Raw genomic sequence first — 18,305 nt, forward strand, 5'->3', positions numbered from 1 at the left:
GAAGATAAAAAAGATAAAAAATGTTGATTGTTTCCTACAACAATCCACATCCTGAATGTAGTAATGTGAAATCCCTCCTGATTAGTTACCCAAAAAGGGTTTTGTTTGTTTTGTGTTTTTTTGAGGCTTTGGTTTTGATCAGTCCAAACAGGGGAAATAACTAACAATCAAATTGCGTGGGAAAAGCCAACAGCTCTTGTGGGTTTGCAGTGAAAATGTAGAGCAGCCCAAGGGGTGACATGAGGAAGCTGTTAAAGTATATAGCTAAAATATAATTAACAGGCTATCTGACCAACCAGGGTTGTCCCATGAAACTTCTGGGTGCATAGTACCCTTGATAAAATTAATGGAAATTTTGAACTCAAGCTTAAGGTCTATTTTTAGGGTAAGAAATAACCTTAATTTGTAGTTCACTTTTTTTTTTTAAATATAAGTAATAAAGTTGTACATCTTCATAAAAGTTGCTGTTCATTTTTGTAATTAAGAATTACAAAGGAATTCTTTCTTAAATTTATTTTTACTGATGTTTAGTGTGTTTCACAATGTTCAATAGTGTTCACCTCATGGAAATTATTAGTATACATAACTGTAAATTGTGTAATGTGAAATGTATTTCATGTGTTGGTTTTGCTTCTAGCAGTTATTGCATGAATTTTTAATTAGATATGACATTTTGCACGAAAATAGATTCATAGACTGGGCATTTTTGTATTCTGTAGTGACAGATCTCAGATCATGCCCACTGTTCTGAGATTCAAAAACCTTCAGAACAAGGGCCAAACTCAGCCACTTCTGTCTCCCTCTTTCTCTCTGTCTGGCAGTATGTTGTGCTACTGTGGCAGCAGCTGAAACATGATAACCCTTTGGTGGGGGGCTGCTGCATTAAGTGTTGGAGATGGGAGGGGGTGGATTGGGGAAGGAGGAGGCATGGGTCAGATTAAGGGGCCTCCTGTCCTGCAGTGGATGATTAATGAGCCCCTAAAATCTGGGCCCTGCCTTTGATAGAGAGGAGTGACGGACAGCAGCCGTGTAGAGGGACTGCCGCGTGTCTAGTGAGAGGCCACAGGACTGAAAAGACAAGACAAGGAAGGGCAGGAGATGGGGGGGTAGTGATCTTGTTTGTGCGGAAACTGGCCCCTTTTCACTTCCCTCTGGAAATAGGCCATCTATCACTGGGGAAGACCTCAGGCTGACAGACTGGAGAACCTGTCCAGCACAAGGAAGCTCTGTGTGAGATCCAAGAGGGAAAACCAGACATGGGTCTAAGAAATTAAAATTAATCTTTTATCCAGATAAGGGACTGGACTGATTTCATAACATGAGTACAGTGATGCTTAGGACTAGTGATGGGACTCTTGTTCCCTGCTTAGATTTGGTGAGGGTCTATTTGATAGGCATAAATGGCAAATTAGAGCAATGTCTGGATTGGTCTAAGATATTATATCTTATGTCATTTCCTTTACAGCCAGATATTATTCCCTTTACAGCCAAGCATAAGGACCATTTTTGAGTTCGTGTCTTGTTGCATCTCCTACTATACTTGGTAAAATTTGGCTTTTTTGATGTACATTAGGAAAGCATGATCTTCCTATAATTCACCTTCACAAGCATGAAGTCTCCACTGGGGACACTGAACTGAACTGTGTTTAGCAGCGTGGGGCCAGCACAGTATATTTTCATGTTATATAAATTCAGGATCTTACATGAGAGGAAGCACTGTAGAAAGATCTCTTACGTTGATAACTTTCAACAGAAACAGGATGGTGTTTCTGTCATATCTTCAATATCTTTAGGCATGAGCCTTTTGCGTTTATGAATGTAGGTTTTTCTTTACTGCTTTAATTTTACATTACAATTATTACAGCTGTGTATTTTTACTTCTTTCCTGACATTGATTAATCTATAGGAATGTGAGGATCATGACGTCAATAAACACATTTTATCTTCTAAGTTAAGGTTTATTCTGTTTGCTTTGGAAATAGTGGTTTTTATCTCATTTTTTAGAACTGCAGGAATGTTTGTTTTGGCCACAGATAATGGAGGAATAAATGAAGTAAATTACAACAGCATGTTTTGTATATCTAATCCATATTTCGTGGAACATTTACACAACTGAAGCTTGACATCCCTTTAATGCGGACCTGTGTATTGAGCATCAGTAAGTATTCACGTCTCTGTTTCTCTTATCGTCCTGTGTGAGATGGGTCAGACTACATCAGCACAATGATTACTGTTTTCAAGTCCAAGTTACAGTGACATACATGGTTGTTAAGCCCAAGGGACTTACAAACACCTTATTGGTCCTTTTCGGTCTGGAGTTAATTTACCTTGTTTTTTTGCTGTGGTCCTGATAATGCAGCTGCCACGTAAAGGTAATTTAGTGATTACCTAAAAAACCTTTGTAGTTTAATACTTAGGATACTTTTGAGGTAAACAGACAGCACCAACTTTATAATTATGATCTATTTTATTTTATTCAAAGTGACATACTTTTCCATAGTTTAAATGTTGCTTTAATTTAACATGTATTGGTTGTGGGAGGGGGGTATGATTATCCTTTTGAAGCTGTAGATGTCTCAGGAGTGTCGGAATCAAAAAGACTGGTTTGCTCTTGTAATCTACATTTAAAAGCACCTCTAAATTAGTTACGCTGATGTTGAAAAAATGTCTGCAGTTGCTGCCTCTATGGGCTTATTTCCCCTGTAATTATGGATGTATAGGGATTTGCCGTCTTAAGCTGCAAAGTCTGTGCAGGACGTGGAGAACTTAATCAGAGGAACTATAAATAAATTCACTCCTTGCTTGCTGAAAATCAACTGCCTAACTCTGCCATGATGCACTTGGAGTCTTGGCTCAAATGGGAAATGCACAGCTCTGAGGAGGGCTTCATTTAAAGAGGCTTGATTCTCTGCAGAGGTTCACAAACTCTGTTGGTCTCAAATGTTGATAAACTATTGATAAATGCCAATGGAACCCTGCAAGGATTGTTTTAGACCAACCAATTTACCAAAAAGAGAGTGAGATCTGTTTGCTTTGTTCACAGAACAAGGTTTAAGAGCTCAGAACACCTGGTTTCATTATGAAGTCTATCATAGACTATTGCAATCCAAAATGGAGCCAACCAGACATGGTGCTAATTGGTGAACCAAATGTACCAAATGATTTTGTTGCCATTCAGCTTTTGAACACATTTTGAGAGATTACGTTAAAAGAAAATTCTACCTGGTTTATTCAAGAAGCAAATACTGAATTAATAATAGATAACATGCGTCTGTCAAAGATGAAAAAGAAAATATGATATTCCTTTTGCTTTCAATTATAATTGAACTAAAATAATGTGGAATAATGTAAAAACATGTATAAGAATGGCACTAACGTAGACAATCTCAATTGTCAATAGATCATTAGAATTTACTGTCAAAATAGATTTTAATGAGTAGATGCTGTGTGAGATTCTTTGTAGATGGGAGGAAAACAAAATTGTCTGTGATCAACATTTCATGCTCTGAGTCTTCCCACTGGAGTTTGTTTTAGGTGCTCAGCCTTTAAAAAATGATTCTGTCCCTAGCAACGATGCTAAGATGTGCCTTGCAGCTGCTTGCTGTCTATTGATTACCTTAACAGACCTAGAAATGCTGCTTATGAGCTAATGTCTCTATCTGTCAATCTCCGTTGCCATTGATTTCAACGGCTAGCTATGTATTGAATATGCAGGGGGAGGGGGGAGCCTAAAGGAAGCGAACCTGCGACAGTCGGTGATCTTGTCCTCTTTAACAGAGAAATTAGACCCTTCTGTGCAAGTCGTGTAACACCAGAGCAGGATTCCTTGTGGAAGTTTTGGCTATGTGTGTTTTTTTTTCTTGAACGTATACACTTTGCTAGGGAGATTTAAGCACACAGCCAAAATAACAGGAACGCAAAAAACTGAGATTCATTTTCTTTCAATTAGCATTTATATTAATTATTACTTTCAATTGTATCAATGGTTATTTTCCAATAAAACAAAAAACAAAACTCTCTTTACTGTTTTGACATGCTTAAAATATCACAGAAGTAACTACAAAATGGTAACTCCCCAGAATCTCTTTATTCCTGCCAGTGTTTTGCTTCCAGAGAACATCCTTTAAAAGTAAAAAGTAACTTGAATTGCTTAGGTGGTTCACTGCACACAGCAGAGAGTGATTTAGTAGTCTCTCAAAGGGGGCATTATCTGTAGAAAAACAGTCCTTCCGACATTCTGGGATGTAGCAATGCACAGCTGCTTTGAGCTGTACATGCAAACATTTATTAGTTTTGTGTACAAAATATTGCACATGTAGGGGTATTTAATTCAATGGAGTAAAGTCAGATGAGATGGAAGCTTGGCCTTAACTGTGCTTCAGATTCAGCGTTTTTGAATTCAGCTCATTTGAATTGCAAAGAGTTATGTATGTGAACCTCCTTAGTGGACCCCAGGCCTACGTCATTGAGCTCCCCTTAAGGATATTTGTTTTTAGTTCTGGTTTAAAGTTTATGGCGGATGGTGGTAATCAGGAAAGCACTATTGTTGCCCTTTAGTATTATTGAAGGCTTCCTGTAGATTATGTGGAATGCAAAACGTGTTGCAAGACACCATCAGTATCGGAGACTAAAGGTCTGGATTTTGGTTGGATCAATCCAATAACAGAGTATGATACTGGATATCTGGTTTGTAATTAAGTTCAGATTAACTGAACCTGGAATCTTGGTATCTTTTAAAAACCCACTGTGTTTCTGACTCAATTTATAGTGCTTTCCAAAGCAGAGCTTATGCAGATAATGATTTGTGTTTTGAGTTTTCATGAATTTGAATTATTTGCCTCGGGTTGTATTAGAATTAAAAACAACCTTTCAGCCATCTTGCATCACCATCAGGCCCCGATGAATTTTTATCCACTATTACATTCTTCCCCTAACTTTAACCCATGGTCAGTATGTTCTTATGATTAGGACCCCAGTCCTTAATAAAATTCCATAATTTAAATCTAGTGGGACAATGATTTTAATCTGTAACAGATCTGTTTTATGTCTGTAAATGGATCTTTATAGGTCCATAGGTCCTTTGATGTTTATATAATGGAATGTTTTTACCAAGCAGTAGGTGGTGTAATTCCTAATTTTTACATCCTGCTGAATCTGAAATAAAAATTGTGTATGATATTTTTAAGCATTTTGCACCAAGGCTAGGTTTCTTACAGATTTCTCACTATATGATATGGTTGGAAACCACATTCTGAGTGGGGAACCTTCACAATGCTGTCGCGTACAGTTTCATTCTTGTGCCTGTGGCTTGCAACACATGGGTTGGCACAATTCTCTTTATAATCCTTGAATATGCAATTATTTTTTCCTTAAGTAGCTTTTGCATCATAATCCAAGGCTTGGCCTCTTTAATGTAATGCAAAATTGCAGCAAGTGCTCCAAGTATCTTAATTTCATTTAGGGTTTTCACCATTTCCTTAAACTGGCAACTGCATTACTTTGGATGTTTAGATGTTAAACGCTGAGGGATATCTGAAAGTCAGCTGGCCAGCTATACCCCAAAGCCCTAATTCCAGATATTCAATTACTTTAATTTTGAACCTGTTCTATCTGGCAAAAAACACTTACAGGTGTGTGAGGATAAAAAATGTTTTGCTGATCCAATGCAACGCCAAGTGTTATTTATAGGAAAGAGACTGCAATTTTTGTGCGGTATTTTTATGGTGGTTCATAACAGTTTATAAGGATTAATTTCCTTAAATTTATTACAACATCCACACATTGAAGAATTAAGGGAGCTTAGTAGTACTATCAAAATGCTGGTGTCATTTTTAAAGAATATGCTCTTACTACCCAGCCAGAGGGTGTCACTGTTGCTCAGCCTGATTAGGAATACATGTCTATCCTTACAAACGTTGGATTCTTATTAAGAAAAGGGCAAATTGAAATAACTTTTTTAGATCTCTAATTTCCTATTAATGATTATTTTAATCTTTTATTAAAATTGTGCATTTTATGTTGTCAGATGAGGGTAGAGTTACTTTTGACAATGTCTCATTATTTTGTACAAGGAAATTTCACTATTACAATCCATAAATACCAGTGGAGTGAATAGTGGAGTCTGAGGAACTTCTTAGGTGTCCCTCCATTATCATCAAAGAGTTCAAATAGTTTTATTTGATGCCTTATAATTGTTTTAATAGTGTGTTATGCTTGCTGTTCTCAGTATGAGGTGTGTATATACAGGCAATATCAAAGAAGCCATCTTGTCCAAATACAAAATATTGTTCCCTTTCAAAAGTTATATGGAGAACCCCAGACCACCTGATTTCCTGTCTGCTGTGTTGAATGCTTCCTGATATTGGCTTTCTAATAACATCTTCTATCTCCCAATCTGTTAGAGTGCTGTGGCATGGATTAGAGGCAGAGGGATTAGTCAAGACCTACTTAGCCCCCAAAAGAGAAGCTGCTTGGGTTACGGTTAAAGCAGACATCTCTTTTTCCACAGATTTGTTTCTGGCCTGGAAGCACAGATGGTTCCCCCTGCTGGTGATTCTGGGAATTTCATTCTAGTTTTTTTTGCAGAGGATGGTTCCTGTATCTATACAGATATATCAAGGAACTAATGAAAATACCCTTTGAGCAGAGATTACAACTGAGACTGCTGATATACTATATAAAGGTCACTACTTAGTTCTAGCTGTTGGTGTTTATTCTTGGAGATCTAATCAAGGTGGATGAGATCAAGAGCTTTTCTTGCATGGCAAGGATAGGTGTTGAAAGCTGTGTTGATCTGCTGCTCAGACCTGCTTGCCAGTTGAGTAGTTTAAAGGTACTGGACCATTTATATTTCATAAATAATAGATGGTGGCCGAAGAACATGTCTGGAGGATATGTGATTAAAGTTATATGGATTTTTATTGAAAGAAAAAAACTGTTTCCTTGTTAGTACTGTTCAGTAACCAGCTCTCTGGATCTGAATGGTGTTTTCTTCCATGCCATAAAAAATTGAGCTCTAATAAATTACATATTTCCTTAGAGCTCAAATAAAGTGAAAAATAAGTTGCCATTTACTGCTGACTAACTTTACAATATGTGCTCCAGAAAAGTTGCAAAGCCATTAGGAATCAGCTTTATAATCAGAGTATCTTTGCAGTGCCGTTTTATGCAACTACTGAAGAAAAATGTGTGGAGATATAAAGCCTGTTGTTTTTCTCTCTGAAATGAAAAGCTATTTCTTTCAGGTTTGGCATGTATTGTTTTTATACATTAACTTCCCTCAACAGAACACTTGTGTATTCCTTTGTCTTAAACATGTTCTATTCAGATTTAATGTTATGGATGACTGAGGCAGTAACTTGGGGAGTTTCCTTTAGCCCTGGTTAGTTTATTTCTGTTTACCCTTTCTGTACAACATCACTGTGTATAAGTGCTCTATTCTCCATTGGCATGTGGCTTGTTTTTACGACAGTGGTTTAAGGTTGGTCCTAAAAACAAAAGATTGCAAGTTGGCTCCCATTGATCATAAAATTGTTTTTTTATTTATCTTTAATTAGGCAATGGAAGAATGCCATAAGAAGCCACATTTGATGTTCAATAGTTTAGAATTGCAGTAGTGAATTATGGAATTATGAGCCTTTTCTTGTGGTCTTTATGCTGTTCTCCCCTCAGCCCTGTTTAGCTCTGTACTGTAGTTGCTAATATATGCTCCATATCTGAAAATGGATGCAAGACTCTTCTTTCTGTATGTTCTGATCTTTAATTGTCATGCAACTAAGCTGATTTGAGGTATCTCTTTTATTATTTTTTAAATCATTTTCTCCAATCAAGTTCAAGAGCGAGAGGCTGTATCCAGAAAGTACAGATATGCTGTATTTTGTGCTTTGGCTTTATGTATTAAGACACTCAATTAAATGGGGAGTATTTCTGTACTGCTGTTTTATTTTTACTGTATGCACAGAGCCTTGCTTTACCCCTGTGGTGAAGCCATTTTTTAGAAGGTCCTCAAGAAGTGGAAGACATAAAGCCCCAGACACATGCTTTTGGCATAAAGTTATTAATTTCCTGCATGTTTAGTGTCATCCCCACAGCGAAGGAGGAAGGCTGTCATTCACTGCCTCTTAATTATTTAAAGAATCCAAGTAATGTGGAATCAGCGATATTTAATTTACTGCGCTGGCGTCAGGACCAGCCATTGATTATTAAAGCCTTTTAATGTGGGCAGCTGTTTTGCTCTAAAAATAGGTCAGAGGTCACATGTAATGACCTTGTTTTTACGGTGATGAAGGCATGGTTTCAGATCACGAGTGGGGGAGTAAAATATCATGCCTTAATTGGTGGTTTTTGTCTTTTTTTATTTGTGCCTTTTTTTGAGGAGTGTTAACAGTGCCTCCCTGGTGTTTTTTCATTTCATGCGCTAAATTAAACTTGTTAGCTGTGGATTGTTCTGCCTTGATTTCAAGCATTCTAAGCCAGCCCCTGCCAAAGCATAAGGGGGGTGCATTTTAAGTTATAGAAAAAACAACATTGTGAATAAAATTGAGTGATATCACTGAGAGGTTTTCTCTGAGGCCTCTGGCACTTCCCTCTGCAATAATGAACTCTGACCTTACCAGTCATTAATCATCATGTGCCAGATCACATTAATCCACCATGACAGGTGACAGATTGGGAAAGTTGGGGGTGGAAGGGAACCAATTAGAAATGGTTTTTATAGTGTGTCGGCCAATCTCTTCTAGTCTCTTTCAGGGCTATTTTAAATTGCCAAATTTAATTGGCCAGTCATTATCAATATGAGCTGGATGGCCATTTTTGTTGGTAATTAATGGCACCTTGAGCTTCTTCATTAAACATTGCTAAGAGCCTCAGACTGGGTATATCTCCATAGAGCTCCAAAGATGAGTTAAGTATTCTCTGTGACAGTAGTTATTGACATTTAGCTCTGGTCACCCGAGAGCTCAGACCTAGGATCAGTCGCACCTTTCTAAAACTGGCAAAATTCTCCTGTCAATGAAGAGAAGTTGTGAAAAGATGTATCAAATGTCTGTAGGAGATGTATTTAGAGCTGTTAACAAGCATGAAAATCCACAGCCAATGAAGTGGAATTAAAATGCTTCAAGATAAGCTCATAATTTAAAACACTTAATTTAAAGGGGAATATTCCTGTAATGTTGTGCAGGTTTTCCTGTATGTATAGAGCCTGATGCTTGCTTTATCCTTATGGTGTAGTCATTTTTTAGAAGGTTCACAAGTTCTGAAAAGATATCTCAAATATCTGTTGGAGATCTGTTGAGAGCTTTAAACAAGCATGAAATCCCCAGCCAATGAAGTAGAATTAATGCTTCAAGATTAAAAAAGCTCGAAACTCTAATGAATTCTTAGCTACTCAAACTCCTCCTACCTGAATAGAGTATTGAATATCAATTGTACAGTAAACAAATAGTTCAACTGTTAAGGTCAGAGGTCATTTCTGATTTATTGAGAATAAAAGGCTAATATAATAAGATTCCATGAGTATGAACACATGTTTCTCAAGATGTAAACAAATTAGACATGTACACAATCACAAAAAAAGTATACATTTCAATTTTGGTAATACAGAAACCCAGTAATGGAATCTTTTCATAAAGCTGCTACTTTCCCAAGAAAGGGAAATGAAGTGAGAATACACAAGAAATATTTAGAAACTTTTTAATACCAAGGATGCAAAATGTGCAATGTAGTATTCCATTAGGTTATGAGTCATCACCTAACCCATATCATGTCACTGGGAAGACCTTTAATATTAATTGTGTGAGAATTGCCTTTTTAGTGGTGGGCTAGTGAGGGTTTTGTTTGTTTCTTAAAACTCCAAACAAAATGAATGAAGAAGAGGTGTATAAAGTGTCAAATTTTGAATTTGTTTTGATAAGTCTTAATTTGTATTAAATACTGACTTTTGCAGCAATGTTGCTTTTGCCTTAAGAAGAAAATAAGGTTCTTTTAACTTTTTTAGCTTTGAATCTGTTGTTCAAATGATTTCTTTCAGGATTCTGTGCCAGAAAAAAAGTACTGATATATTTTCTATGTGTGAAAAAAATAAAGCAAAAATAAAATTAGTATCTATTTTAAATCAAGGAGGGTAGTTGGGTTTATTCTATGCTGAGAGCAGCCATGTGTGGCTAGAGGTCTGGCTGGTATAAACATGAATAAATCCTGGAATCTGTTAGGCTACTGCAGTATGTTTGCTTCCAGGTTTAAAGAAATGGGCTTCATTAAACAGACCTGAGCCTTTGGCTGTTCTGTTCTGAGGTGGATTAAGGCTAGAGAATGCTGTGCAATGGAGTGGTTGGATTGATTTTGTCTTGGTTTTGCATGTTTCCAGTTCAAGACACCTTTGCCTGTGACTCATCTGAGTTCAGTTTATTAGAATTGGAAAATGTGATAGTTCCAAATCGCTTAGGTTTATGTTAGCAACTTATCTCCTGGATATATACTTTCCTGAAGCGGTATGATTGGCTCTGTAAAATACCTCAACTTTTGTATTGTGATTAAAAATAAATTCTTGAGTTGTTTCTTTTATAATACAAAATATTTCTGCACACCATGTGAAAAAACAAGCAATATTTATTAAGTTATCCCTTCCATGATGAACTCACTGGTGGCAGCATTTTTATTATCTGAACTAAAACATTCAAATCATTTTCAGCATCATGTTCTTAATTGGTTTGGGTTTCCGTTACCAAGCTTGGTTCCTTTAGGTTTGGACATCACATCAAAATTCCACATCCCCGGCTTTTCTCCAGGTAATTCCTGTTTTGTTTGGACTTCCAGGGACACCTGTGAACCGAATCCCTATTATGGCAAAGCAAGTCTTGGATCTCTACATGCTGTACAAGCTGGTGACAGAAAAGGGTGGCCTGGTGGAGGTTATCAACAAGAAGATTTGGAGAGAGATCACCAAGGGCCTCAATCTGCCAACTTCCATTACCAGTGCAGCCTTCACACTCCGCACACAGTAAGGCAGTCCTGTAACATCCTGCACAGCTGGCTGCTTAGAGGATCGATTGATCAGTACTTAATTTTTCAAGCTGTTTCATGTTACATGGTGTTTCATGGTCTTCATGTTCTGTAGTCCCTCTTTAGGGCGGTTGAAATATTTTTGTGATTCTCCCGTGCAAAGAGCTACTGTTGTTGCCCATCTAAGCAGCTGTTTTCTAGTGACAGTAGAAGATAAAGTGCCAATTAGTCCATTTTTGTTGTGTTAGTCATGAAACTTTGGTACACAAAATAAAAATTATTAAATGTTAGAGTTAGACACTTTAGGTTGCTTTACTTCTGATTGTTTTTATAGTATCGGTATAAGGTTAGTTTAGAAGTAATTGATTTGAGTCTTCGTATATAATTGACTTGTCAAGAATCCCACTGGTCTTTACTATGTAGCCACACGAAGCCTTCATTCAGACAGTGACTTAAAAATGGTGGCCAGTCTAGCCAGGTTACCCCACAATATTCTGTCTGGGGAATGTGCAAAAATATCATTAAAGGGGAACTGCAGCACTATTTTTATATTTTGGGGTAAGAAAGAATCGACTGAGTGCATTTCAAACTGCAATGAAAGTAAAATGTACATCTAACATGTAAAATCTCCAACTTCCATCACAAAATAGACAAAATTTCAAGGTATGTACAGTACCAAATTCTGCTATTCAGAACGAGGCAACGGAACCTCCGGTGATGTGATATGGTCTTACTACAATATAAACAGGCACATGTTGTTAATGCATCTCTTTTAATCCTATAGAAATATTACTCTCAACTTTGAGACTGTTTGCCAACAAATACATCTTACATGTTATCTATGTTGGAACATTTCTTTGGTGAAATGTCTGCTGCACAACCTGTAATGCGGTGTATGAGCAAATAAGTACAGCAGTCATTACAGTGAACAGTGACTAGTGAGCAAGAAGGGCTGCTTCATGTTAAATTTGCGTAAACTCTCACTCTTGCCTATGGCAAGACCAGTGGTTTCCGACAACACGGCAACTCTAGTTTAGAATTTGTAAAATGTTGCGATACAGTTAATTAATTTCTGTTGTTACCAAGATTTAATAACCGGTATAAGAAATTGATGCTGCAGTTCCCCTTTAAATTGGTAAACCTAATTTCTAACATAAATATTATTTTGTCTCAGGTTAGACTTTACTGGCCTGATCTTGTCCCTAGATATTTTGTCTTGGCTTTCTAAAAAAATAGCTCAAAACATTTCCAAATTTAATATGAAAAACTAAGGCCTCAAAAACAGTATTTCATGGCACAGCCCCTTATGTTCTAAACATTTCTATCTAAAATTGATTCGTTAATCTCTTATTAATATATCTTTTGCCCACAAAGAGTTAAGTCCACCCACTCCCTCAACCACAAGAGTGTAAGCATTTGAGCTTGTCAATGTAGTTTGTTTGCCTATTTCCTCTCCTCAGAGTTTGAATTTCATGCATCTCTTGTCATCTCTTGCTAAAAATTACACTTTCTTCATAAAACTTATTTGCATGTGTAAAAGAAGTCTTAATGAAAGGAAATGGCAAGCCACATGCAAACAAAACCATTGTTTTATGTAACTCACACCTGAAGAAGGCTTCTTAGCCGAAACAACAGTTCTCTCTCTTCTCTTTTCAGCATGGAATAAACCTATTAATTGTTTTATGTAGTTTTACCAGCTGCCAGAATTCTGAAGTATAAAACATTTGTGAGATTATGAAAATGTTTTTTTTATTTCTAGTGGGTAATTATTTATAATTAATTATAAATTCCCTAGACTCTAACCTATAATTTTGTAATGGCCAACAATTGTTGGTGAAACTAAATATTGAACAAATTATAATTGTAAGGTTATAAGGTTGTCTTTAGTCTGTGCTTAGTGGAGGAGCCCATTACAGAGTCATTTATTATTCATTTCAGACAATATTTCCTTAATGCTATCACATACCGTGTTTTCTGTGGGAGCCAAATATTGACTATTATGTAAAAATGCTTTGGCTTTTTTGGCTGTGGTGAGTTTAATTGCTCCTTCCGTTTATTGATTGTGATCTTGTGAGTTTTGTGGCACTTTATGCAAAAATTAAACCACAGATTCACTTTGTCGTTCTGCTGTCGTTGCAGGTATATGAAGTACCTCTACCCCTACGAGTGTGAGAAGAAGGGTCTCAGCTCTCCTGTGGAACTCCAGGCTGCCATTGACAGCAATCGGCGGGAGGGCAGGAGGCCCAGCTACAGCACCAGCCTCTTCCGCTTCTCCCCCACACCTGCTGGGGCCCCACAGATCCTCTCTTCCCCCAAGATGCACCTGCCTTCTCTAGCAGCCCCACCTGGGGCAAACAATGGCATGCCAGCCTCCTCCAGTCCCTCAGTGAAAAAGGGTAAAGGTTACATCAGAAAATATGATGACTTTTGCAGCTCAGACCAGTGGCCTTTTAATTGCCTAAGTGACATTATGCAGTCTTCTTTGTGTCTGAATTAAGGTAAAATGTAATGACAAAAAAACTCAAATGATTTCCCTACCAGCATTCATTAGCCAAGAATCAATTAAATCTGAAGCGATTGTGCACGTATTGATTGGAAATCACGTTAAATCATATTTAAAGGAATAGTGCTCATCACAACACACATGCCCTTTATGCTCATTTTGAGGAGAGCTTATATTTGTCTTATAATTGAGTCAGCTGAAAGTTGCCACCTCCTTCAAAATAAGGAAAAATATCCCCAAGAGATAGCGACAGAGGTAATATTGCTAGCTTTCCTGGCTGCTGAGCATCTCTCTAGCAGATAACTGATCACATTTATATTATATACAAGATATTACTGTGGATGAGTACATTCTTTAAATGGATAGTTTTATTTTACTCAAGATGTGAGGTTGTGTAGGCTGTGTTTTAATATCAAAATGCCTTTTTAGCACACAGCAATATCTTTGTTGATGGAGACAGAGTTCCCTCTATTGGGCTGTGTGGGAGTTTGTGAGGCATTAAGACTCAGTTGGAGGACAGAACTGTAAATTGTATCTTTTGCTGTAACATAGCTTGTAATGTAACTGGACTGTACATTTATTTATTAATTAATGTTACTTTTTGTAGTTTGAAATGGCTGTAGTCTTCTCACTTTTACATTCATGGTTTCAGACTCAGGTTAAAGTCATGAGAAGCAAATTGCTTTTTTGAGAAGGTAGCATTATCACTGCTTTCTCATCAGCATATGAAATTTCTGCTTTTGCCACCAGCCTAATTTGGAACCTTAATCCCAAGTAAGGAAAAAAACATTTTATCCAGATTATCAGTTGGTTGTACAGATTTTGTTTAATTGAAAAATTTACAATTTTTCTAATCTTTAATGTCAAAACAGTGAGCACTTTGGTTCTTAATGTCCTGCCCCAAGAACACTAACTCCTACAGTGTCTTGTGTCCCTCGTGACTATACTATGGCATTGGTTTTGAAGTTGTCCACTAGCACCACTTGCAGAAACAGGTTTTCTCTGTCTAACTTGGAGGTGTTCCATGCTGATACTTTAGCTTCTAAGTTTTGAATGGATCTAGTTGCAAGTTGGTAACATTACTGCCACTGAAAATCAACCCATTAAAACACAATTTTAATATTCAGCCTTCCAAGTGTGTGTGTTCTACAGCTCTGGGATTTTTAAGTTTCATTACAGTTTCCAAATATCTCACTAGGTGGAGCTGAAAGATCAGTACCAAGTTTGTTGAATTGATTTTATGTATGACATTTTGTGAATCTATTCAAATCCACAGGGCGTTACCTAAGTATTGTTGCCTGGACATTTACTTTTATAAAATATTTTGGACACTTATTTTGAAAGGCAGGCTTTTGAACTTTTGAACTTTTTCAAATAATTAATTGTATGCATTTCTCTGTTAGTGTCATTCTTTACCTTGTTTATTCTTGCTAGGCAGTGATACAGACTGCTTTTCCTGTCAGTATAGAATAATAAACCCCAATCAAATCTTTATTGCTTTGCACTCTTCACCATTTATATGTCAAGCATTCTACTTGGTCAACTTGACTAATATGATCATTGAAGCAGTAGTAGAAACCAGCAAATGTGCAACACTAGCCTGTACATTTTGTCAAAACAGGGCCTGGATTATATGTGTGGGGCTTTTGGGTACAATAGATGGAGATATGCGCTTATGTATTCAATCAACACGTTGATTTTTTTAACTGCTTTGAAATGGTGAGATTTTAAAGATGTATATAAATTTACCCAAGGCAAGGCTGCAAGTAAAGTCTTGTGATAGTTTTGTCTTGTCATCTGACCTTTGCTTGAAAGCATGACTTTTTTTTTTCATTGTCTGCAGTCTAACTCGCAATTTCCTCTCCCCAGAAGAAGGCCCACCATCAATCCTGCCAAGCCGCCTGCCTATGGCCATGGCACTGGGCAGCCAGCAGGTGGCAGGATTGACCCGTGCAGCCACTCTTGAGCAGCTGCGGGAGAAGCTGGAGACGAGTGAGGCTCCCGAAAGGAAGATGGCGCGGCTGGCTGAAGAGCAGCAGAGGCTCATGCAGCAAGCCTTCCAGCAGAACCTGCTTGCCATGGCAACGCACATCCCCATGAACATCAGAATCAACAGCCGAGGTGAGTCTGCCATTGTTTGGATCTGCTGGTTTTTGCCCTCCATCCTCTGTGTACCTCAAATAATATACCCGTGGAAACAGCATTTCCATGGTTCACTGGACTCACCACAGACCGCAAGGAAGATGCCCAAACTACTGTCTGCAGATTTTTGTCATTTATTTGTGTTTTTAAACAGGGCTGCTTATGCACAAATGTAGATTAGTCTTTCTAGGAAATCCCACAATAATGGTCAAAACGCTTTTTTTATGCACAACAAAAAGTAGAACAAAACCAGTAAATTAATACCCATATTGATTTCATCCATTTTTTGGCTTCAGCTTCTCATAGTTGGGGTGTCATAAAGCACTGAGGAACTTTGAAATGCTTTCCTGTAGTGCATATGTTGTCTTTATATATTGGTTATGGGTTATGCAGTTAAGGATAGGGTGGGAATTGTCATGTAGTAGTGCTTATGTCAGGAGAACATACTCAGAGCATGTATTACAATTTCACTGTATTCTCTGATGCAAATGGAAGTTCATTACAATGATACCGCACACTAAGGTGTAAGGTCTGGCTGCTGTTGTGGATGTTATTGACACAATTTCAGTTCTGCACCTTGAATGGATCTCCTAAATAAACTGCCAGATCTAGATACTTGGGTCTGATTTTCCAATACTTTGCTAAAGTTGAAGGACAGTGGGAAAACTGCAAAGGTTCCTTAGAGCATAATAGAGGATGTCCTCTGTCTCCATCACAGTTCAGCAAATATCTCAAGCCTTAAAACAACATTACCTAAAAATGCTAGAATAGACAAAGATAAGGAGATAACAGAAACAATTATTTTCTCTTAAACTAGAATCCTGTAATACATGTGGAAAATGTGATGGTGAAGCTGCAGTGATGGACTAAAGCACCACCTTCCTGCTCTTGTTTAGGTTGAGATGGATATTGATACAGCTGTTCTGTCTCTGAAGTCATGTTCCATTACTTTTATTCCTTCACAGAAGACAAGCAGGATATGGCACTGAGTATTTCTACAAATGGAGCTAACAGTATCAATATGTCAGTGGAGGTCAATGGCACTATATATTCTGGTATGTATGCTATTTGCTGGCAAATTGGGAAGGCTTAAGGAGTTGAAAATCCTCATTATGGTGTACTATACCAAATGTATCATTTTTGTGTTAAACTCTTGCAGCGTAAACTGAAGCTGCTCTCGCCTTTAGAGCCATTAGGTGTTTTTCAACATACGAATTGTAGAAATCAGATACAACCTATTGTATTCCAGTTCCCAAGACAAATATTTTAGTGGACAATTCATGTGTTCTTTTTTTTGACCAATTGGAAGAAATTGCTCAACAAGTACAGATATGAAAGTGCCAAGTGATTTTCCTATGTGAAATAAGCTCTTTGTTCTTCTCTTCCAGGAGTACTTTTTGCCCAGAAGCCAACAGCAGTGGCAGCAGGACCTCCTGGCCCCAGTGGGGGTTTTGGGATCCTATCCTCCTCCTCTCACAGCCCTTCTTCTTCCTCCAAGGCCCCCAGCTCAGCTGAACCTTCCACCAGTGGCTCCCCTTAGTGAGCTTTCTCCCCCCTGTCACTGCCACCTGCTCCTTAGGCTCCTCAAAGAAACTAACCCAGCAGGGATTTACAGACTGTTGCACAACTATTACCTCATCGCACTCATCAGGACTGGCTGTCTATATGCATAAAAATCCTACACGAACAGCCAAAAATGATGAGCGTTCTGAATGGAACTTGAAGATTTTTATTATGAATTTGTTGTTGTCATTGATTAATTTTAGGTTGATTTTGTTTTCCTCTTTCTCCGTTACATACCTCAAAACATGTAATCTGCAGTGTTTATATACCTCAGGAGTTGTAGTATACCTTAGCTGACATTTTTTAAGCTTTATTTTCTTAAGTCAGAAGGGTCCTTGCTTTGCTTCTTGCATTCACAACGGAGGCTTTTCCCCTACAAATATGTGCATTATAACTGTTGTAATCCATGTTGTGTAGAGATACAGGATTTCTTCCACCAACTCCCCCACATCTCCAGCAGATATGCTTCTATCTGTGAGCCTTAATTTCTGTCTCTTCTTTAAGGTATTTTTAGTACTGTTAGGTTAATAATTGTATAGCTGATGTGCAGCTAAAATCAGACATAGTGATAACAATACCATGAAATGTAATTATAGAGTATGCAGTTCTAATCTGAACTGCTATTTCAGCTCGGACTATCCTAATTCTGCCACCTTCAAAAAGCAGTAGCGTTTTCTGGTTGTGTTAGTCCTATCTATCAAATCAAATTGCTATAACCAATGTTTCTTAAAGCATGAAAGCTAGTACACTGAAATGCTGCACTACATAAACCTGACTGTGGTTTTCTTTATCACATTTTAAAGGGCCCTTTAGTTCAGTCTGTGGGTGATTTAATGACTTGAAGCACCAAGTTTGTATGCTGAATAGTCCTCGGGGTGTAAAGCTTGTTATATGGTTTGTCACATCTGTTGTTTTTGACTCAAAGGCTTTTCTTGATCAAATGCCATGCAAACTTTTCCCCTCATTTAAACTGTGTGGAAATACTAAGATAAGTGCTCCACAAAGCATGCATCACCTTTGGCTCCAACAGCAAACTAGCCTTTATTCACCTGGGCTTTGACTTTTGGCAAACCATAAAGGAAGAATTGAGTATAGGCCT

At 37.6% G+C, this 18,305-nt stretch overlaps 1 protein-coding gene across 1 annotated transcript in view; it reads left to right on the plus strand.

The window, feature by feature from the left end:
* The window catches only part of LOC148831657 (AT-rich interactive domain-containing protein 3B-like), a 53,902-nt gene extending 36,520 nt beyond the window's left edge, over positions 1-17,382 (plus strand). Inside the window, exons 5-10 of the mRNA XM_088920217.1 lie at positions 10,813-10,996; positions 13,138-13,400; positions 14,718-14,723; positions 15,371-15,622; positions 16,609-16,698; positions 17,032-17,382. Coding sequence (XP_088776343.1) covers positions 10,813-10,996; positions 13,138-13,400; positions 14,718-14,723; positions 15,371-15,622; positions 16,609-16,698; positions 17,032-17,183 — 947 coding nt within the window. The 3' untranslated portion in view covers positions 17,184-17,382. The remainder of the gene's footprint in view (positions 1-10,812; positions 10,997-13,137; positions 13,401-14,717; positions 14,724-15,370; positions 15,623-16,608; positions 16,699-17,031) is intronic.
* Positions 17,383-18,305: the final 923 nt, after the last annotated feature.

The sequence above is a fragment of the Atractosteus spatula genome, chromosome 7 (assembly GCF_055471065.1).
Source record: "Atractosteus spatula isolate fAtrSpa1 chromosome 7, fAtrSpa1.hap1, whole genome shotgun sequence".
Taxonomy (NCBI): domain Eukaryota; kingdom Metazoa; phylum Chordata; class Actinopteri; order Semionotiformes; family Lepisosteidae; genus Atractosteus; species Atractosteus spatula.